This window comes from Blennius ocellaris, assembly GCF_963422515.1.
Source record: "Blennius ocellaris genome assembly, chromosome: 20".
In the NCBI taxonomy this organism is placed as follows: Eukaryota; Metazoa; Chordata; class Actinopteri; order Blenniiformes; family Blenniidae; genus Blennius; species Blennius ocellaris.
This window is the reverse complement of record NC_137669.1, coordinates 7401639-7425959: the sequence shown is the minus strand read 5'-3', so window position 1 is coordinate 7425959 and position 24321 is coordinate 7401639. Positions and strand designations below refer to the sequence as shown.

Here is a 24321-nt window from a genome sequence, read left to right as displayed (position 1 = left end):
AGCAGCAGCAGCGGTGGTGGTGGCGGCGGCGGCGGCGGCGGGGCTCGTCATAATATGTGTTTAGGAAAACAGCTTTGAGATTCATGAGTAAAGCCCTCTAGGTGCCAGCGCCGAGGAGGGAAGAGAACGGGGGGATACAGACAGAGAGGACCATCACTTAGCTAGAGTGGGCTTTAAGCACTGTAATTAAATCATTAGACCCCCCCTCCTCCTCCTCCTCCTCCTCCCACACCCCCCCCTCTCTCTCCTTCTCTTCCTCTCTCCCTCTCAGCTCAGCCAAGCTCATCAGGGGCTCAGGGTGTGAAATGATGAATCTGTATTTATGGGGATGGAGTAATTACACAGCTAACCTCAGAGGGAACCCAGGAGGGCCACAGGGCCGCTGAGCAGGGGTGCAGGGTGCTCAACCTCATTAGCGCTACCCGAGTGTGTGTGTGTGACAGGAGTGTGTGAGATGGTGTGTGTGTTCAAAACGGCAGATTGAAGGAAGAGAGCAGTCGCTTCTTGATAGTTGAGGAGACATCAATCTGAGCTTCCCATATGTTAAGATCCTTTTGATTTATTTATTTATTTAATACAGTTCCCTCCACATGAAAACACCTTATATCTCACATGTCACATCTTTTAGCAGAAAACTTTTACCCCTTCTCTAAAACATCATGAACTGATAGGGGGGGGGGGGGGCATAAGGAGTACAGTACTCTATTCTTCTCAGGGCACATCTGTCATGTTCCACTCCACAGCTCCTGTGCAGCTCCATATCTCTGCCATCTCTTATCCATTAGGATCTCTGTCATTACCTTCTGCCTCCTTTATTTTTGCTCGAAAGGGGGAGAAAGAGGCTCCTCTGACTTCCCCGACATTCCTGATGGACCTGGTTCACAGGGTGAATCACACCTAAAACATTGTTATTATTATTCTTATTAGTATTTTTGTTATTAGCCTATTATCCTTATTAACACACACATACACACACACACACACACACACACACACACACTCACACACACACATAGAGCGAGAGGTGGCGCGTTCAGTTAAATAACGTCATACTTACCGTACAAGGACACACACACACACACACGTTTCCTTTTTTGTAGACACAGTAAAGACTGTTGAAATTGAATCACACACATCAACACACTCACACTCACACACACTCGGAGACACACACGACCTAGGCTAACCAATGCACTAATCGCCTGCCCCGGGCATAGGAGGAGCTTGGTGCTTAAGTAGGCTGCCAATCAGTCAGTCAGCTCCACATCCACGAGCTCCTGCGGCCAGACGCGCGCATCACTCCGCACTCGAGGTGCCAAACTGCGGCTGCGACGGGGAAGTGGAAGGAGACTTGACACTTTCCAGAAAGGGGTATCTTCTGCTCTTTTTTTTTTCTCAGCCCCTCAGCCAGCCCCCCCTTCTTCATCAGCATCTTTTTCCCCTCTTCTTTTTTTTTTGTGGGGGGGGATTCCTACTTTCTCCTTTTTAATTCTTCTTCTCCTGCCTCCTCATTCTTTGCTCTGACTTTGGGGGGGTGGAGATCATACCTGCGCTGCTCGCTCGGTCTCCGGACATGTCTTTCCCTCAGCTGGGGTACCCCCAGTTCCTCAGCGCCTCCCACGAGGTGTACGGGAGCGAGCGGCCCGCCTCTGCCCGGGAGGGAGGCGCGGAGAGCGGGCGTGAGCTCCTCCGCCACCGCCGCGGCCGTCGGCTCTATGCTGGGGATGTACGGGAACCCGTGGGCGCTCACAACTACAGTGCCTTTCTGCCGTACAGCGGAGCCACAGACCTCGCCCTCATCTCCCAGATGGTGAGAGTCCCAACACTTCTTCTTCCTCACAGGTGACCACGATCCTGCTCTGCCTCCGTCAACTGCGACTCGGGAATGAATCGTGGTCCTGTCTCGTGTTGTTTACACCTTTGGGAGAATACCTTATATAGAGGCTTTAATTCTATTGCTAGACCTGCTCTGGTTGTTTCATATTTTCTAATTCTATATAACTGAACGGCTAAAATTAACTGTTGATTAGAATTTACATTTTTTTAAAAATATAAAATCAACGTTTGAGAGGTTTAGATTGGGATTACAGTTTCGGATTTATAGTATTAATTTGTTTCAATTGTATATTAATCTGTACCAACAATTCTGCTTATTTACGCTTTGTTTTAATTATACAGGAAGTGTAGAATTTGTCATTAATCTGTGACAGATCAATGATGCAAAGAAAAATTACGTTCCCACCAAAATGATAAATAAAACAGCAGGTTTTTGAAAAGTACTTTAAAATGGCTGTTTCTATTTAAAAAAAACAAAACAAAACACAAGTTTATTAATTAATCATTTAATATATTGTCACATTATGGTGTCACATTTGTAATCCCTTGAAACTTGATAAAACTTTAAAGATGGGTAAATGTTCACTAAGCTCACGAGTTTCATTCTTTTTTGTTTTGTTTTTTACTTAAAGAGAGAGAGAGAAAAAACTTACTTGCTCCGTCGCTCAACAAGTTGCCACCTCTTTCCTTGAACTTTTGCAGGGCTCCCAGTACGAGCTTAAAGACAGCCCGGGGGTCCCACCCTGCTTCCCTGCCCGTTCACACGGCACAGGGCTTCTACCCGTACGGACAGTACCCGTACGGGGACCCGTCGAGGGCCAAGACGGCCACCAGGGAGACCACCAGCACCCTGAAGGCCTGGCTGCAGGAGCACCAGAAGAATCCCTACCCCACCAAAGGAGAGAAGATCATGCTGGCTATCATCACGAGGATGACGCTCACACAGGTGGGCAGTGCGTAATGTCACTTTGTGGAGAAGTAAAGAATAAAGAAAAAGTCAAGTCCAGTGCGGCTCGTTTTGGGCCCCTATAAGGAGGACATGTCTGGTTGCACAATTCGTGCTCACACACTCCTTTTGTTGTTCACCATATTTTAAAATAATGATTATAAATGATATTCATTCATGATCTGATCAACACTTTAAAATCTGCGGCTGTGCATGTTTTAATTACACCACTTGTTACATTGGAATGCTTGTTGTGACGATCCTTTCGCGTCCTGCTCCACAAAACCCAAACTTTCAAATGAAATAGATTTATCCTATATTCTAATCTTAATCTTCTAAATATAGAACGGAGACGCTCTGAGTAATAATATAACTTGTGCGTATTTGATCACATTTCTTCTTCATACTTTTATATTTGTGATATTAAAATGTAAGCATATTAATTTGTGAAATAAATTGTTATTTATAGGTGTCGACGTGGTTCGCAAATGCCCGCAGACGCCTGAAGAAGGAGAACAAGGTGACTTGGGGCCGCAGCGCGGAGGACAGAGACGGACGCATCTTCAGCAGCGACAACGAGGACGAACACGGCAAGAACGGCAGCGACGATGAAGACGAAGAGGAGGAGATCGATCTGGAAACGGTGGACATCGAGAGGCCCGAGGATCAGCGAGGGGGGGAGCAGCAGGGCTCCGGGAGAGGCGAGGGAGAAGCGGGCCTGTCGGCCGCGGAGCAGGCCTCGGAGCCGATGAGCTCGGAGAGCAGCAGGACGCTTTCTGTGGAGGGCCTGAGAGGAGTGGAGCCGGGTGTTTCTCTCAATAAATCGCCCGGAGGGAAACTCGCAGTGGACCTTTCACCCGGCAGACAGGATTGCCAGAGACCACCGCAAAGCAAACCCAAAATCTGGTCTTTGGCTGAGACCGCCACGGCCCCCGACAGCTCTCACAAATCTCCCCCCGCGGCCCATGCGCACCACGCGGCTTTGGCCTCCGCCGGACACCCGGCCTTGCTCCCGGGTCATGGAATATACACGTGCCAGATTGGGAAGCTGCATAACTGGGCCAACGCGGCTTTTCTGAACGCCAACTCTCTTTTGAACATGAGATCGCTGCTCGGAGGGGCGCCGGCTGGACACCTGCCTCTCCACGGCGCGGTGCCGGCTGCGCGTCGTGACGCACGGCTCGCGGCCGCGGCTGGCACAGGGACTTCTGGAACGGAGGATGACAGCGACGTAGAGTCAACAGGAAGCTTCAGCCCAAAAAGAGATGGTACGGACTGTGTTTACTCCTATCCTTTTTTCTTCTTTATTTTTTTTAACTGGAATTTTTTCTCACTCACACAGAAAAGACAATCACGCAGAGAATAACACAATTTGATAAGGATAAAAAAAAATGAATATCTGAATTTAATTTGTTCTTCATCTGGCCTTATCTTTAGATGAGGAGAGGGACCACAGGCCTGGCTCCCTGAAGTCTCCGTTTCAGCTGATCACTGACAGGTAACCTCACGCGGCTGAAATCAATTTGGACGTTATGACACTATCAGCTTCTCCCCACATGTCTCCCGCTAAATGAACCTTAAGGCAGTGAGGTAAACACTGCTCCACCTGACTGGGCAGGGAGGCAGACCCAGGCGCATCAATCATGTGATTTAGTCTCTCCACTTTAACGCCTCGTCAGGCAGCATTATCCTGCCACCCCCTCCTCCCCATCGCCCCCAAATACCCCCCCCCCCCCCCCCCCCCCACCAAAAAACAATGAGTTATCGCCACCTCTGTCATTTAAATAATCTGCCGCAGTTTATTCACGCCCACCCTCAGTGAATGAGGCTAATGTATGTCAAAGAAAGCGCTGATGGCAGCATCAGGCATGAGGTGGAGCGTGAAAGGACATGAAACAATTTACCCAAAGTGATTTTTAATTTGCATAAAAAGTGTTTAACGTTGTTTTTTTTTCTTTCCCCCCAAAAAAAGGCTAGAAAAAATATTAAAATGACTTTGTTTTGAAACATGCCTGCACTGACAAACAATATGAACGATATTGAGATATTGCTGGTTTAAAATTGAAATATAAAGTTTCTATATAAATACACACAGGTGTTATTTATTATTCTCTGACCACTGTCTTCTTCTCTTTCCTCAGACCTCACCATGGCACAGCATCACAGCGCGCTCTGACGACAACATTATGAAAAGATGGAGCAAAAGGAAAAGAGAAAGGAATAATTTTATTTAACGGAGAACAGTTTAACGAAGGCTATTTTTTGTGACGGGGCCACCTGGTTATAGTATTACTGTTTAGCTTCTACATGCAAAAAGAGATGGATGTTTTCTTTGTCAGAGATTTGCTTGTATTCCTCTTTTTTTGTCATATGTTTTTGTTCTTTCCCCCCCTATTCTGTTGTGAATGGAAACTTTGAAAATTGTAAATACAGGATATGAATTTGTCTTTAAAGAATATATTTTTTGGGAACTAAATAAATGTCATTATAGTCATTTATTATTCAAGACTTTTCCCAAACCTGTATTTTATTATAAGGTATGCGAGGAAATCAGGGAATTAAAAGGTACAGAGAGGATGAATTAAACACATTGAGGCAAAGGACAAACAGTCAATTCTTAATATAGTGTTTGTTTCCCTTTTTATTTTAAAACATTTGCATTTTGTTTCCAGTAAAATCAAATTTAATCATGAGAAGTATTGCGGTTCCACATTTATATGAATGCACATATTAATTTGTAATTGACCCTTCCATCTAGTTTGTCTCCCTCCAACTAAACCCGGCAGTGTCAGCCATCTCGTTTCAAACAAAACAACAACAAAAAAAGAACTTTTGCCCTCAAAATGAAATCTGCTCTCTCCGCCAAAACTGGTGTCCTTGCTCCAGCTCCTTGGGAGCCATCGCAAACGCTGCGGAAATTGAAATTGAAGATTTCCAGGACCTTGTGAACTTGCGCCTGTGCTTTCAGCCCGGGCCCCCTCGCTTTAATGTTGGATTATACCCCCTCGGTGCCACCACTGCCGCCTCTGAAATATGGATCAGACGGCAGGAAAGGCCAGCAGCCAGTATGGGGTCGGCAGCTCAGGGGGTGGTGGATGGGAGAGAGAGTGGAGGGAGTGTGTGTGTGTGTGTGTGTGTGTGTGTGTGTGTGTGTGTGTGTGTGTGTGTGTGTGTGTGTGTGTGTGTGTGTGTGTGTGTGTGTGTGTGTGTGTGTGTGTGTGTGTGTGTGTGTGTGTGTGTGTGTGTGTGTCACTGTGTGGCATCCTTGAATCTTTGACGTTCACAGGCCCAAAGACAGGAGGGGGCTTGAGAGAGAAAGAGAGGGAGAAAGAGAGGGGCTTGTGGGGGGTCTTAAGGCTGCTAATGGTGAGTGTTTCTCAAAGCTGCACTTGCAAGGCACAAGACTGGAGCTCCTCTGGCCTCTCCAGAGGCTCAGGCGTCCTCCAGGGCGCGTGAGCAGAGAACAGTTTGAATTAGATACAAATGAAAATATGTGCATAAGCGAACAAATTCTGAATCTCCTGGACGCTGAGAGAAATGTCCAGAATGTGCATTGGCTTGCAGGTCGATTAGGTCCTTGGAGGAACTTAAACACACACATCAGCAAATATGCGTTGCCATGTGTGAAGTGGCCGCGTTCTGCCATCAAATAGCTTCATATCAACAGTTGCTAAGTGTGACTGTTTGCTTTGAGGTCTTCTGTTAAACTATGTAATTGTGTAGGTGAGGATTAGACTGGGAAGATAAACGGTTTCACACACCTCACAGATTGATCATGATTTGAGGAGTGCATTGTGCACTGAACAGACAAAAGAAGCGCCTGATTTATGGACCTGGAGATGTGACTCAATGCTGCCACCTGACTCTCAGAAGAAGTAGGGCAGAACTGAGCAAGAGGACTGCAAACGCCCCTGCTTCCGGTTGACCTCTCAGGTACAACAGGGTCGAGATTTCACAGTTTTAAATGCCTATAGATTATATAGATTTGATCCATTTGTACTGATCCATCAGAATCCGGCAACTTTTTTCAGTTTAATTTGACAAACATAAAGCCATTGATCCACCTGCAGCAAATCAGACTTAACTATATGTTCAGACTGGATAACGCACTCACACACACTCACAATCCAACCAATTCTGAGACAACAATTAATCTCTGACTCAAGTTTTTGGACTGTGGGTGGAAACCTATAGGTCCAGAGAGAACATGAAAAACGCCACACACAATGATTGGTATATTACACCATCAATCAGGTTATTTTGCTGAAAAAAAGGCTAAGAAAAGAGCAATGATTATCATATACAGGATATTCATATGACAACAATAATGTGTAACTATGAGATATAATATATGATGAACACATCCAGGACCAGAAACGTCATGTTATGTCCAGAGGACAGTTAATAAACATTACTGACGAGCGTTTTAGGTCACTGTTAAGGCTTGATATGGCTTTACAGGTGCATAGTTACTGTATAATAGTGGCTTACATGTGGCCAGTTTTTATCGGTATTACACTGTATAAAATTATACAGTTTCCTTTAATGATATATTGGAGGAACAGGTATCTGTTTCAAAAGGAAGGTGGAGAAGAAGGCTTGTATGGACACATCCATACCGTAATTTGAGGGAAGTGAGCAAAAGCATCAATCAGGGTTCATTTACTGTCTAAATTCTAATTCAGCCTTGGTGCTGGTGGATAATCACAGTTTGCACAAAACCTGAAATTCAAACTCAATGCAACATTCTAAACTTTAATCTAAAATATTTATCGTAATTTATAATTTATCATTGATTTCACATGTTTGCTAGAATCACCAACATTTTGGACTTTACCCGAACAGTTGCATGAATTTACCTGTTAAACTTTCTGTGGGTTTCAGAGCACAGCCACCTGGTACATTGGAGAGTATCTGGAGAAAAAAAAAAGTGAGGTAAGTAGAGACTAAACAGTTGTGCAGTGATCATGGTACATTTTTAAAGTCCCATATCCCCTCACATCACAGCTTCTGGTTCCAATCTAATAGCAGATAATGCTTTTTTTTCTTTTTAAAATATAGAGGATTAGTGTGTGATTTCTCATGTGATCAACAGTGGAAACCTTACATAATGTGTGGTTTTATCAGTGAGTCACATTTTGAAGCCGATGTACTGAAGTCACACATTTCCCTCAGGGCAATCACAAAGGAGCTCTTTACCTCTATTCTTATTTGGGATAAAGGTGCTTTAATGTTGAAAGTTGGATGACATAAACTAGCATAAAAAGTGCCATTTTTTTCATTTGGGTTTTGTATACATTAAACATACAAAACATAAAGTGTCAATTGATGAGCTTTGAAGGTGGGTTTTTTGTTGTTGTTTTATTTTTGGCAGATTACCTTTAAATTTACCTTTGGGCAGTCCAACTCTAGTTTCTAAAGCATGATAACAGACGGCTGAGCAGTGGCCTCATAATGATGCTGTAAAAAGAGAATTGACGTGTTTTCAGGTGCGTCAGCTTTGTCTCCTCATTCAAAAAAAAAAAAGAAAAAAAAAAGCCTGTATTATTCATCCGTCCATCTGCATTGACAGGGAGGGAAAGAGTGGAGAAAACAAGAGATGGAAAGAGCAAATCCGAGTCTAAAGAGAGCAAATGAGAGGGAGAGGGAGAGATGATGCTGTGAGAGCTGTCATTGATGTGAGAGCAGCGTGGAAGCAAGCCAGACACTTGAGGCCATTTTCACTTCGTCTGCCAGCTCTGACAGACTGCCATCAGCACTGCACTGCGGAGGAGACTATCAGCCCCTCTCTCTCTCTCTCTCTCTCTCTGTCTCTCTGTCTCTCTCTCTCTCTCCCCCCTCTCTCACACACACACACACAAACACACTCGTTTCACTTTTTCTCCACTTCGTCCCAGCCAGAACGAGCTAACTGTTCTTCCAAGTACCCAAACAATATGTTATTCTTTCAAAAGTTGGAAAATTGCGCGAGCTTAGCATGATGGGAGCCGAAAATGGCATCAAATGAGCCGTTTTATCCGTTAAACTGTGTGTCCCCGAAAAACAAAACATGCTCTCGGTTATGAAAGGAGCGGAAAAAAAAGTGAGCAGATCCAAAATATGATTAGTGTTTTCTGGCCGCCGTCACCACAAAAAACAAAAAAACAAACAAAAAAAACTTCTTCAGAGTGTCAAGTTGAGGCTCTCTTCACGGCTCTCTCGGCGCCAAAAGCGAACCGAAAACTTTTCAAGTACGAAAGCCAGGTGGAGTTTCTCGGCTCATATCGGGCCCCCTCAAACTCTCGGTGTGAGCACAGTCTTCATTGGCGCTTTGGTATTCTGATATAGGCTCTTTGGTGAGTTCTAATCCCTATTAAAGAGGCAGATTATGGAAGGATTTGGCTGTGATTCGCCTGTCCCACTGCTCTTTTCTGTCAGCGCCTCGCTCTCCTTGCATATCCTCCTCTCGTTTTTCTTTCTGTCGTCTCGATGGGACGGTCAGGGATCGAACAATTGTGGCCTCCGTGTGCCACCCCCACCCCACCCCGCACGCCCCCACCCTTTAGCCGTCCTCCTGTGATTGTGGCCACATGTGTCAGGGCCCCTGAATGGATTTGTTAAAACGGATGAGAGAGGTTTCGAGCCCCGTGTGCCCACATCGTCCCCGCTTTCCCCACCTCCCCTCCGCTCCTCCGCCACACAGAGATAATCAGGCTTATGTAAAGACGACGTGCTCTTTTGACAGTCATCAGCTCATCAGTGATCCAATCAAGCCCAAATCCGCCATTGTTCGCAACTCAAAGTGCCTCAAATCCGCTTGTGCGGGAGAGAGGGGCTTCACTCTTTATCCTGCCAATCACTCCTGACATTCCTGCCACTGTTGCCATGGCCTGGGGTCAGAGGTCGTGAAAACAGAGAGCATGATCTGACTCGGGGAGAATGGCCGGCCACTAAAGGAGGGACCCGCCGCTCGACGGCCCCATTGGCCGGCCAACGCAGGGGGTAAATGTAGACAAGTTAGGACTCTATAGCCCCCGCTGAGAGGGCCAGGCGGACAGAAAGGGGCATGGGCAGGGGGAGGAGAGGGAGAAAGAGATGATGAGGCGGTAGAAAAGGGCCGAAAGGAGGAGAGAGAGAGAGACAGGGGGGGGAGAAGAGGTGTGTGTGTAGAAAAAAAGAGGGTTAGGGAGGAACAGTGTTTGATTGCTAAATAGGCTTTACAGAGCTTGACCTCTGCGGGGCTCGGGAGAGAAAAGCCATGACACATCCCTCAAGTCTCCGGGGGAGAAATAATGAACACACCCAGTTAATATTTCTCGAATTTTGAATGGATTTGTCCGATTGCACTCGGCGAAAACGTCACGTTTGATCCACGTGTGCGTTTGGGAAAATGCGCCTCCCGGCGCAATGAAGCTAATGTGTGTCGTTCCAGGATAAGCGGGGCACCGGGTTAAATCTGTTGTAATGTCGTCAAAAGAATAATTTTCTGTACCCAATGTATAACGTAAGTGAGCAAATGTTTAGCCTCGATGAGATATCATAGGGAATTTACGCCATTCACTGTTCCTCCATAGGGGATTAGCAGAATTAAGCGTTTGCACAAAAGCAAAGTATCAAAACTCATGAGTAATTCAACAAGCGCCACAATACCCAGTTTACAGAGTCCGACGTTTATTGTCCCGCTGCAGCTGCCGGCAAACAGCAAACATTGTCACTGCTTTTTCTTCTTCTTTTTTTTTTAAGGAGACAAATTTAATATACAGGGGAAATACACACGACAAATACTATGAAAGGGTGGGAGTGATTCGTCTTTTCTCTTGTCTGCCCATTCAGGGCAATAATCTGAGAGAGGAAGCAGATTAGGGCGGAGGGAGGGGTCGCGGCGGCGCTCGCATCGCTGCCTCCTTTCAGCCATTTTGAAACAATGTTTATCCACTGGTTTGTCATAGCGTAGCAACTTAGCTTAGTGTACTGCTGTGAGAGTCCTGAGGGGGCCGAGGACTCGCTGCGTCTTTGTTCAGCCTCCATTGAGGTGCTCGCTTGTATTTATAACGGGGCGGGGACGCCGCGAAAAGTGAATGAATGTGCCATCGCTGTGATTTCTATAATTTGGGCCTGCGCTTGTGGAATATGTGGGAAACGCTGCCGTCAATGTACACTTCAAAATCCAGTCGTGGGGCTGCGCAGCCACGAGAACCACCAAATGACAGGTCGCCTTTCGTTTGACTTTTGCAGCGATCAAGAACGACCTTTGTGGTATTCAAGCCCCGTATTCTAACCGAACAAAGACATCGCAATAAGTTCAACAATCCTGCAACCTCGGCCAGCTCTCAAACAGACATTGCTATCTGAATTTTTGTAATTTATATAAAAGTGAGCTGAACATTTGCTGCTCTTGCCTTCATTTCTGTGCATTTCTCTTAATGTATAAGATAGCATATAGCATGTTCTGGACAAGACGTTTTTAAATATTGTTTATTCATTGATACTCTAGTTAAAAATTATTGCGTTGAAGACGTGAATGATTAACTTTCTCAGTGTGAATCTGTTGAAAAAAAGCATTAAATGAACAGTTTCACAGAGCAGCTATAAAATCCTATTTTTAAAACAGGATAACTTAATAAACAACACAAACACACAACGGATCTTATAGAGGTCAAAAACATTTTCAAATGTAAACTCTCGGAACCAAACAGAACCTACGAGGTTCTCGCGATAATAAAAACACAGTTGCTCAAAATGGTGTTGTATTAGTTTAGAGCTTTGTGACAAAGTGCAAAATGCACATAAAAAAACATGATGCGCATCTCGTCTGCTTGGATATATCATACACAACAAATGAAGTGACTCAGCAGCTCTGCTATAACACCAGAAAGTAGATTTCCTCACACTTGTTCTGTGAATCAATGAAAATAGTTTATTACTATTTGGTGAAACGCAGGAGCTTCTGTGGATATTAACGGCAGCAACACATAAAATATTGGAAGGCGGTTGACAAAAAGACTGAAAGAGAAAGAAGGGGGCATTTAGAAACAGCTACAGTGAATTTATTACAAAAGGAGCATTTTAGAAAGGCACAGTGCCTCAGTAAGAAAAGATTCACAAAGCTTTCAAAAAAAAATTCAGATCAGATTGAGATAATTTTGCAAGGTTTAAGGCTGAGGTTGCAAAAATGTTTATATATATATATATATACCTTCTGTTACCACTATATGAGTCAAATTCAAAAATACTGTTTGGACAATATCTGTAGTACTTAATGTAATGAAGCATGTAAACAGGAAATTATAATTCCGTAAGTATTTGATGATATGCAAATGTGGTGTAGGGGTGTTTCTGACCTGCTATTGGATGCTTAAAAAAACAAAGAAAAAGGTGATGATATTATATGTATATGCTCCATAGACTTCTTTCTGTAATGTGTGCTACCGTATTGAGAAAAGAATATACTGGTAATGTTCCTGTATTAGAGAAAGGTTAAGTTGATCTGGTGGATGGAGGATGGTGCTGATGTAAAACTGTAACCGAGGGTGCACAAAAAAAAAAAAATCCCTTCTGCTGTCTTTCATTCTGTGGATAATGATAGATGACTCATGGGTCACATTTCTTCACAGTTTAATTACACATGAGATGCGCGCGCACGCACGCACACACACGCACACACACACACACACACACACACACACACACACACACACACACACACACACACACACACACACACACACACACACACACACACACACACACACACACACACACATAGTTACAGATTAATGGGAGTCCTCATTCATTTGCCCAAGTCATTTAGGGTAATAGAGCTTAATGGAGTGTATTAACCCCATCCAGCTTGTGTTTCCCCCTCAGATGTGTGCGTGTGTGTGCATGTGCGTGTGTGTGTGTTCATGCACAGGCACAGGGAAAGGGGAAACCTGCCAACTGTTTATCTGCAGTGGACACACACACACACACACACACACGCACGCACGCACGCACGCACGCACGCACGCACGCACGCACGCACGCACGCACGCACGCACACACACACACACACACACACACACACACACACACACACACACGCACACACACACACACACACACTGGGGGAGTAGAGATCTGGTTTCCCACTGTCACAGATGCTTACCCGCCTCTCCATTAGTGATGTGATTGGAGTGGACACAGAAAACCAGCAGCCTCGTTCCCACCGGGGCAATCTGAGGAAATTATGGCTCCGCTGCTCTCTGGGGAACGTCGGCGCCGCAGAAAGAACCTCTCAATCCACTGCTATCACACACACAACTTCTCCGCCGACGACATACCATGAACATTTGGTGTGGATTAATACTCAGTCAAGCGGCGTTTGAAGACACGTGATCAGACAGTGAGGAGGCTCGGGGGAGCGGCAGGCCTCTCTTGACGTGGAACGAAGGGATCAGATGCTGAGCAGCATTTACTGGGAAACTATTAGACGATTAGTGGAGAATGAAGATTGATGGAATTGTTAACATCTCTTTGATTTGTGTCAACAATCACGTGGCAGTATGTAAAGGAGACTACAATATTTTCACACTTTAACAAAGGCCACATGTTGTATGTTGCATGGGAGGAGGGGGGGGGGGGGGTGCATATATTGAAACAAATAATGCAGTTTGTGCAGCTGCTGGTGGTCAGAAGTCCTGGGAGGTCCGCTCAGACGTGTAACATGAAATCTGCAATTACACCACGCAGACAAGCGAGCTCTCTGTGTTGTCTCGAAACTGTGGGCGACCTTTTCACCCTGGTCAATAACGAGAGCAAGCTGAGCCTTCTGCACCCTCAGGCAAACACCACCACAGAGACACAACTCTGCACACACACACACACACACATACGTACACAATAAAAGTAAAAAAAAAAAAAAGAGAGAGCTGCAGTTCTCTGAAACACCAGAGGATGGCACCTGAGGTCTGAGCAGAGGTGCTGCAGCAGCAGAAACATAAAGGATTCAGACCCTGAGATCTCCCACTTCCACGGTGTTCCCTGATCTGCGGGTTCAGATAGGATACACAGTCATGAATCCCTGTGCTTCATGCTTCCGCATCCAAGAAACTACCTCCAAAAACCTCACTAATCTGGATTGAAATTGGCTCAAACTAATTGGTTTAATTTAATCCATCAATCAAACATTATTTACGGGGCATTTTTCATGCAGGTTAATACAGTCAAATGACAATTATGTAAATATTATAATGAAATTAAGCAAGTAAGGACCAGAAAACACAGGAACTAACCAATTAAAAAATAAACATATGAAATAAATACTGAGAATGATTACTCTCATTTAGTGGGGAAAAATATATACATTTGTGTAAATTAAATTTGATAGGTTTTTCCAATACTTTTGATGTCAAACATTAATGAAATGCTGAGCGCAAGTAATGTAAAAGTGGAGTTAAACGTGGATAAAACTGCTTTTCAAAACACACATCTGAAGTAAATATAGTTGAGGGAAAATTGAAATAATTAAATTTTGATTTACTTTCTGAATCTTAAATCCATCATCACCATAATAAATTATTGTTAGGATAATTTTCAGAACAATTAGTTTGAACTGCTCTTAAATATAAAGTTAAGAGTAATTAAAGTTTATGTTATAAATGGAGTGTTTGTGACTTTATGGGTCAAAAGAGGATTGCACTTTAAAGAGGTAGAAGGGGGAAGGTTACCACTATAGTTAATAATTTCTACGCATACGACAGTGTGGTCTGTGGAGGCATCAGATAATGATGAAGTCATTGCAGTGGGGACAAAATATAAAGGTTTAATTAGGACAAAGTTTAAAATATTGGTCCCATAGAGTTAGTTTGGGTTGGGCAGAGAATCTACATGCGTGGAAATGAAGAGAGACAGTGGCTAAATAAACCTGAAGGGATCAATGGGCGACTCGAGGAGGGTTAAAGTGTTTGTTAAAGGCTCTATCGGTCCCGGTGGACCGAGGCTTGCGGAGCTGAATAATGTATGTTCGCTCCTGGAGTAATGAAGTGGAAGTGATGGGGAGGAATACGGCTGGCCTCCCAGGGCTCAGCGCAAACTGTACACACTCTTAAGAGCTGCCTGTAGCCTGAACCTGTCTCCCTCTCTGCCTCTGTCTGCCTGCGTCTGCCTCACACACACACACACACACACACACACACACACACACACACACACACACACACACACACACACACACACACACACACACACACACGCTCCTGCCACGCGGTGGCTAAGAGGGTTAGCTTGTCTCTTGTTCACTGTGTCTTACATCATTGATGAGGGAAGGCCGGGGCATTTATAGTCCCCCACTCAGCAGCCCCAGATCTTCCAGGAGGCTCCTGGACGGCGGGGATGTGCAGAGATGGCGCTCAGAACAGGCTGCTTGGTGTTGGCAGCCTTGTTTGTCGATCAGATCGAGCCTGGTTTGCACTTGTACTTGGTCGCTGCCAACGTGCTCAACAAGAGGCGACCTCTGTAGTCTTATGGTGGAAGAGGAAGGGCCCCTCATGATCCATTTATTGCCCACACTCCTGGACAGGTGGGGAAGCCACCTATTCGAGAAGAGATTTCCTGTTCTTCTCGCCAGCTCGCTCGCAAACGGACATCTGAGAAAAATGCACTAGTTTCCCTGCAACTGCTTCACACCACGTCCCAGTTGGTTCAGTAGGCTGCTGTCAACCGCATGTATGATCAACAGAGTGTGAGACCATTCGAAAGTCCTCCTCCCTCTGTATTTGTGTCTACCCCCCCCCCCCCCCCCCCCCCCCACCATTCAGACAGATTCGCTTCATCCGTCATTGGTCAGATAGAAGTGAGAGGACGCTAGGACGCTTTCAACTTTTGTAGGTTTCACCCCGTGTCACAGTAAAGTTGACCCATGAGGGTATTGCCACTATTGCGCCAGTAAATAAAACAAATTCTCACTAAAACCAGTTCTGACGTCTAATTCATCACATTAGGTGATCCACACCTGGCGAGTGACAGTGTTTAATATGAAATCAGCTTTAATTCAAAGCTTAAAACTCACACATCATACATTTAATAATAAGTTGCCAACGCCAAAGAAGTGAGGATCATTCATTGACACTCTGATTGCGACAAGGTTCAAATGGGTTGCCTTTAGGGGAACCTGTGGCTTGTTGATTTGTTCAGGTTCTCATTTATCTTTTCGACAGTAAAAATGGGGGTTGATCAAATTCAACTGTGTGATTTTCTAATCACACAATCATTCATCTTCTACAAACAACTATCTATTTTCAGGTGTAATCCAAGATCCTGGAACTGAGTATGGATGAATGCAGGCTGCGCCCTGGACATAAAGGGACAGCCAATCACAAAGAGCCATGTACATCCAGAGCGAAACGAGTACAGAACCAGAGGGGCTTGAACCAGAGCTCGTCCCGCTGTGAGACAGATATAGATGTATATCTATATATATCTATATATATATCTATATATCTATATATATCTATATATATCTATATATCTATATCTATCTATCTATCTATCTATCTATCTATCTATCTATATATATATATATATAGTCATTTAGAATATAGAACCTACATTAACACATGTACCAATAGCTCTTTAATACCTAGGGTTAGGTTCATATGCAACTCTTCTGTTGTAATCCTGTTTATAATTCCTCTCTACATTGCTTCTGTCATCATCACAAGAGCCTCTAGAAGGCGCAACCGAGCCTCAAAGCTTCAACCGGGCTGTTTTAAAACTTTTTGCATGAAATAATGGAGAACAAGTGTTTGTACCGATATTTGATTTTCCTGACACTGTTCATTCAAAACAAACTACACAGCTCTTTAAAAAGTGTAACACGCGACCAAAGTAAGAATAATTCTCCCTTTTGTTCCTCTGCTGATTCTACATGAATGCAGCGTGACCCCCATAGTGATTTCCACATTTCAGGGTTTTTTTTTTCTTTCCAATAGCGATTAAACAAATGTTTAACAGCAAGCGATGTGGATTCAATTGGCCGACAGAACCGGGCTGGCTGTTTCCCCAACGTCCGTTTGGTTTATTTACTTTCTAAACCCGGCTGCATATGGGATTATTTCATATCCACGCTGGCTCCCAAACAATGAAATCCAGTTTGGTGAGAGGCATTTCCATTCCAATTCCGTTGTACCCACTGAGATGTTTTCTCTCTCTTTTTTTTTTCCTGCACCAAAGAAAAATAGCTAAAAAGCCAGATGAAGGCTCAAAAAGCATCTACATGTTAAACAGTGATTAAAATTGCATAGATTTCAGACTTTACGGTGGAAAATGTTCAGATGCGGAGTGCTGTGATTGAAGGAACTTGTGATTGGAGTTGTTTGGTCGTCTCTTGCAAACACTTTCAGCGCTCCACCTCCTCCTCTCACATTAACATGCTTCTATCATTAACCCCCACGCCCCACCTACTGCATTACGGCTGCATGCGGCATGGAGGAAGTAAGAATGTGTTTCCCGTCTCTTTCTTTTTTTTTTGTGCAAAGCATTTTGAATGAATGATTGATGTGAGGGGAACAAGATCAGAAAGATATAATCACGGTCTAACGAGCGCAGAGCCTTAAGAAATATATACTGGAGGAATGACATAAATATATAAACAGACCCTATATTAATATATAAGTAGTCTATTGAATATTCAAAAAGAGGGAAATAACATAATCCATGCACCTTAATGTGCAATGCATGCATTATATCCGTTCATTGTTGCAGGAGACGGCAACAAAAGCTTTGGAAGTTCAATCCAAAGTCTCCTATAGTCTCATTCCGCTCAAGTTATTTTCCCCCGTCAAAGCAAACTGTACCAAACCAACACGCTCGTGTTCATTGTCAGCGCCTAAACAAATTGCCATTTTCTTTGAGTGACATATGTTTTTGTGTGAAGACGCGTAACGCCGGCGCAGGGAGATAACTTAATTTCCCAGCTTTGAGCACAGATGAGGAGGAGACAGTGAGTCCGTGTTCAGTATATGAGCACCTTTCACGGGACAAATGGAATGTCAATCAAGCGTCGGTACACAGATGCCTCCCCCCCGGTGGGGCCCCGAGATGCTTTCTGGCGATGCGGCTCTGTTGTTCCAGCCTCACTCTGGGTGCATTGGGAATATTTTGTCCTTTACCCCTGCACATCCCCTCGCTCCATTTCAGATCCCCTGACTATTAACGATTTCTCCAAGTTTCCCCTCTCCAGGCTTTCCATCCGCTCGACATCCGCCTCTTCCTTCTTTTACCAGCAGCTCGCCACTCGTGTTTGGTTTCTTTCCCCTCTCTATAAAGTCTGATGGATTTTCTATTTTTATTCGAAACTCAATTTCTTACCGGAAATAGAGCGGCAGCATTATCAGTCTTTTATTTGTACCTCCATTTCAAATGATCTTCACACTTGCGGTATTCAAATAAACAACTGTCACCACCAAAAAAGTATTGAACTAAAAGGAGGTGATGGATTATAATAACCAGTTGCAAGAATTTCCAACCGACCATCAACACATTTTCCAAGAAATCTTGATTCAAAAAATTTCAAAGGCATTGATTTGGACATTTTCTGCTGTAATTAGGTAATAAATCCTCGCATTTATTGTTTTCCCCCACATATTTCTAATTCATCAACTAAATCTGAACAGAAATACACTACCTCCGTTCATTAGTAAACCTGTCCAATCCAAATGAGAGCACTTAGTGTCCCTACCAGTGGCAGTTTTAAGTTCCCACCGGCGTCATTTAATGTTAATCTGATCTGTATTTTAAACAAGTCCCTTTAAACAACATCAGTCCAAATAATCCGCCACTTGTCAGTCCAATTCAGATTGACTGCTAAGATCCTAATCCATCTCTTGGTTGGTTCAGTAGCAAATTATCGTTGACCTTTAAAGATGGAGACCATCAGCAAAAATGGTGGACAAAATCTGTTGCCGTGGCAACGATAATCCCACAATAAGATTTTGAGGGGCCTTTTTTTAGGCTTAGGTGAGAAAATGTAGCTATAATGCAAATTAATTTGGTATAGAAGAGCTGTAGTTCTCCAAATGGGTGGCTGGATCTCTAGGGGTCAGGGGAGCAGGAGGCTTTTTCCCCAACATGATTTGTCTTTGAAGAAATTATGAAATGAAATAAATAGAAGGTAATATTCAAAATTTCACCCCAGTTTTGATCTTTAACTTGTAATAAACACACGTTTTTATGCAAAACTATATGTTTAATAGGAGTTGTAAAATTCATCAGAATTTTGGACAGGATGGTAACAGTTGATTATGGGAGAGATAAGAGTTGGGGGCTCAGAGGGCACAGTTGATTTAAGCTTGGAGAGGTGCAGTTTAATCTTTATACACCTTGAAAAACCCTGAAAAATGCACATGTCAAACGTGTGCCTCCTGTAACAATGTCCAGAGCCAAATCAATTTGCCTCAATTAAACACAGCTCTGTGTATTCATTGCTCTTTATTTTTTGCCTCTCTCTTCTTCCAGCTCTAGTTATGCTCTTCAAATCCACAAACCAAACCAGAAAGCAGAGTTGCACTTTCAGTTGGAGAGAAATGTCAAAATCTGGGTTTGTATTTCAAACAATCATTCAAAATTTTCAAGATTTTGTATTGGGATTTGCCACTTGTTCACACAAACCGACACTTTAGGCACATAGAAATTCTTCTGCTGGACTGGAAGTGTAAATAAAAGAAAAATCACACAACATAACTGGTCAAAAATATTATTGAGAGAAGAAGACACAAAAGAAGAAGGCACATAAGTGATATGAAAAATAATAAAAATATGAAAAATAAATACAGAAAAAAAAAGAAGTGCAGATGCTGCAGCTGAAAGATGAACATGTTTAGATTGAATATGTTTTCAAGATATATTCCAGGAAAACTTAAAAAAAAATAGTTGTTATATGGCAAAAAAAACAAACAAACTTGCCTTGGCCTCCCACTCATAAGTACTATAGTTCATTTATTTTTGTGGTTTTTATTACACCAGAGTGGATCTGCCCTATATTGTAAATGGATTTCTCTTATTTAGCACTTTTCCACTGCTTGAGCAAACGCTGAATCACATTCACCCATTCACACACACATTCACACATCAGTAGAAGCCGCTGCCATGGAAGGAACTCCGTGGCAGTTTAGAGCAGTTTGGGTTCAGTGTCTTGCTCATGGACACTTTGGCATGTGGACACCTCTAAACTGCACCTCATCATCGTTGGTTCATCGAGAATCATTGTGAAATGCTCCCTGTCGATTATAAGTGCTACCTGAGCGGGGTCATGAGGTCAACAAAGGTGCTTTGCTGACCTGCTTTCACTGACTGGACTCAGTTCTCAACATTCAATATCCAACAGAAGGTAATTAATGCTGTAAGTGTTTTTTTATTATTATTAAAGTAACTGTGTCTATAAGCATTAGGCGGTTGATTCATTTAATACTGATAAACTGTTTCACTGCTGTGTGAGAAAACATGTGTGCACATGAGCTTGGTGTTGCTATTAGGTGAAAACAATCCGTCTTCACTGTTGTTACTTTGGTATTTTGTGCCATCACACGTTATGATTTTCAGATTTTAAGCATTTTACCTGAGAAGTTGATTTGAGCTGTGTTTAGCAATTCACTTGGGTGGGTTTGGGCTGGAAACTGTCAGTCAGATCTGGCAACTTTGTCAGAAGTCTGACTGCTGCTGGAGTCAATCCTACAATGTTGGAATTCCAATTACAAACAGATTTTTTTTTAAAGAAAGAGAAAGAGACTGTGAACAAACTATGGAATTGTTAACTTTATTAATCTGTTTATTTTATACTTAAGTTTGAAGAGAGAGATATCAAAGATGAGACGTAACAGAAATCCTCTTTTGATGTTATCATTCAGCTCGTTCATTATGCCCATTTAATATTTCCCAGAATCTGAACATTGAAATCGGATTTTTTTTGTCTTTGTTTGCAAAAAATGAGATGAAAATAAAAACTTGAAGGTAGATTGAAAGAAAGAAAATGTTTCCACTTCATCAGGGCAGCTTAATACTTTGTTATTAAAAACATGACAAGCCATTCAGCTGCTAAAGGTGCTTACTCAAGGGAATGCATGGGGTGTTTATTCTTTGATTAATTTGCTTGGAGGGGACCTGAAATTTCCCCACTCATGAATATGTGGGTGACAGCGAGATTTCTCAGTGGTGACAAGTTATCTAAACTACAGGGCAAAACGATTATGCTAATATCAGGTTGTAGTCATCAATCATCTTGTGTCAATGTGGTGTCAACGCATCACGTCCCTGATCCCCCCTCTGGCCATGCTGTGGTGTGTGTGTGTGTGTGTGTGTGTGTGTGTGTGTGTGTGTGTGTGTGTGTGTGTGTGTGTGTGTGTGTGTGTGTGTGTGTGTGTGTGTGTGTGTGTGTGTGTGTGTGTGTGTGTGTGTTTTCGGAAAGCAGAATTGATCACACTCTCTTTACGCCTGGGGACTGTTGTGTTGAATTGCGCTGCGCGCAGCGCTGTTCCCTCGGATAAAAGCTGAAAGAAAACTGGGAGGGAATTAATTAGGTGAGTTTCCTCATCTTGATATGAACACTGGGCTTCTCTCTCTCACACACAGATACACACATGCGCTCTCTCGCACACACGCACACGGACTTCGGGCTGACGTCAGACAGACGCGCCTTAAAACCAAAGAGCGCAACACGGAGCGAGACGCGTGGTTTGATCACACGCGCACACACACGCACACACCACGCACAAAACCCGATTTGATTCACAGGACGACGGACAGAACGAGCTGCAGAAAGAAGGTGAACATCAACCGAAGCCGTGAAACTTACTTATAAAGTCCGGTCATTGCGGTGCGTAAAATGAAGGTGGCGCGTAAAAGCCCGCGCGCTCACGCTTGGATGAAGTAGTAGACGACATTCAGACGTTAAAAGCTGGAAAGTTCGCCGGAGAAGTATTTCCAAACTAGTGTCAGAGGCAACAGATTCGCATTTGGCACGGATGCTGTTGGATGTCGCTGCGCGTCTGCACTCCTGCTTTCGCTTCCCTGATCATATTTGAGCCATGGCTTACTCTCAGCTGGGATACTCCTACTCCGCCACACCACAGGTACGGATCAAATGTCTTTTACTCCTGGAAGTTACCGTCCTTCTTTGGAGACGAGATCGTTCTTAATTTGTACACGTGTCACTTTATTGTCAATTTCATTAGTTGTAAAATGTGAGAATTCACCTCGAACACATTGTGTTTGATATAAGTTCCCCCTTTTGTTAATCGTTTTTTTCAAACATATTTCTTTTAGGTTTAATTCATATAAACGTGAAAGGGAAAGAAAAGTGGACGTTTAAGTTCTAATTGAGTTTTCTTTGCTCAGAGAAATTCCCTCATAGACCTTTTTTTTTCTGTTCTGATCGATTCTTTACGATCCATTTCGTGTCGCAGGCCAGTGAAAGTGAGTTTTATACCTTTCTCCTTAGTTTCTGATGACCTCTGGCTCCTTGGCTGGCTGCTTGGAGCCGGGAACTCCTCCGTCCCACCCGGCGCTGCGCTCCCCCGGTCACCACCTCACTCCTGGAGGTGGCATCGGGGTTTATAGTGGCCCTTACGCAAAGAGCCAAAGCTATTACAACACCTGCTCCAGCGACGCCACCTCTCTTTATTCAAGAGTGAGTGTCACTTTTCACTATGTTACCTTAATACAATGTACTATTATATAAAGTGAGAGTAGTCAATGGGGTAAAGCATTTTAAACTAAAGTGATAAGTAACAGGATTTACAGTAAGATTGTAGTTTGCTTCAAAAGTTTATTCTTTATTAGAAATGTGTTTCTGACCTTCATTCTTGATTATCTTTAGGGGCCACTTGATTCCAAAGATGGAGCCTCGTCTGTACAGGGGGGCACTTCTCAGACTCCTGCCTACTATCCTTATGAATATACGTTTGGACAATATCCATATGACAGATATGGGTAAGGGAATACGTTTATTATGGCTTTTACATGATTAAAGCAAAGTGTATGTGGCAGGTTCATACTGCCTTCAGTACCCATAAATATTATGTGGAACTGCTGCACATTTCAAGTATTTTTAGATTGAAATTCATGTTATATTTCTCTGAAATTTCCTGCACTGGTGAATTAAAGATTTTTTTCCCCCTTTATTACATGTGTTCATTTTCTATTTGGCTTCAACTGTCTGTCGGTGTCTGGCACAGGTATTCCTGCTCGGACGGTGCCTCACGGCGTAAGAACGCCACCCGGGAGACGACCAGCACCCTGAAGGCTTGGCTGCAGGAGCACCAGAAGAATCCCTATCCAACCAAGGGGGAGAAGATTATGCTTGCAATCATCACCAGGATGACACTCACACAGGTGGGTTTTTGTGAGATAGTTTGCATTTAAGATGGACGGTCAGTTTGCACGATTCCATCTTTTCTCTTAACTCCCCCAATACATCTCAGCATTTTTCTTCTCTCTTCTTTTCTATTCCTGGATTTTGCTTGTTTGTTTGTTTTTTTTCCCTCTCTGATCTGCATTTCCTCTCTCAGGTATCCACATGGTTCGCCAACGCACGCAGGAGACTGAAAAAGGAGAACAAGGTGACGTGGTCACCGCGGGCTTGTAAAAGCTCAGATGACCGAGGGTGTGAAGATGACAGTGACGAAGCCGAGAAGCCACTCACGAGTGACAAAGACGTTCCCGGTAAGCGAGGCCTGCATCATCCTGCGGCTCCAAGTTTGCTTGCCGGTGCTTCCGTGACTCATTGTTTAATATTGCAGATCAGCCGTGCACCGACCTCCAGAGTGATCTTGAGGATTTTGACTTGCTGGAGTCCGACGCCTCCGACTGTGAAAGGAAGTCACAGTTCCTACCCGACGACAACGAAGCCAACTCGACGGCGGACCTCCGGCACGGGCATCTGACACACAACCCGGAGCCGCCGCACGGAAAAGAGAGACTGTCCCCGGACTGCCCCGACCTCACGCCCGTGCAGCACCAGAACAGCTCCTTCTATCTGAACCCAGAGCTGCGTGGCGCAGAGTCCAAGCCAAAAATCTGGTCCATCGCTCACACGGCGGTGTCGTTGGACGGCAGCGTGCAGCCAGAGTACCCTCCCTGCATGCTGTCATCGACCAGCTCCTCCTCACCCGGGTATCCAACAAACATGGCCCTCACCAAGGCAGACAGGCAACAGGAATCGCCGGTCGCCACTCTCCGAGAGTGGGTGGACGGAGTTTTCCACGGTCCTCCTTTCCAGCCGCCCAAACCGGCCGAGGCGTGGAAAGGTTTGAGCGATCCGGTGATAGACAGCAGAACGGGCGGACAATCCTTTGACGTTGTTCGGCCTGCGGCTTCTTTGTAGTCCGCCAGAGGAACGTTTTGACCGCTGGACTAATAGTCAACAATTTGTCGTTGTGACATCGCCAACTGACCGTCCGCTAAGTGCTAATCCGGCCAGACATCTGTCAAGGAATCCATTCTCGGAGAACAATCCTCACAGTTGGCAAACTGTCAATGACAATTGCTCATTCCACTGTCTGATGTGCCAACTCAACACATTTATCAAT

General features: G+C 44.0%; 2 protein-coding genes across 2 annotated transcripts; both read left to right on the top strand.

Annotated features, from left to right (window-relative positions):
* Nucleotides 1-1573: 1573 nt before the first annotated feature.
* Nucleotides 1574-4972, top strand: irx1b (iroquois homeobox 1b; the record flags this gene model as incomplete). Its single annotated transcript, XM_080515613.1, is given in 8 exon segments — nt 1574-1675; nt 1677-1746; nt 1749-1810; nt 2539-2568; nt 2570-2782; nt 3252-4050; nt 4220-4280; nt 4924-4972. Coding segments are annotated over 8 exon segments (1386 nt in total).
* A 16847-nt stretch (nt 4973-21819) lies between these two features.
* irx4b (iroquois homeobox 4b) lies at nt 21820-24116 on the top strand (the record flags this gene model as incomplete). The annotated part of the gene is made up of 6 exons (XM_080515485.1): nt 21820-21864; nt 22233-22421; nt 22611-22723; nt 22969-23125; nt 23302-23455; nt 23533-24116. 6 exons carry the CDS (start codon nt 21820-21822, stop codon nt 24114-24116), a joined length of 1242 nt encoding a protein of 413 aa, XP_080371611.1.
* Nucleotides 24117-24321: the final 205 nt, after the last annotated feature.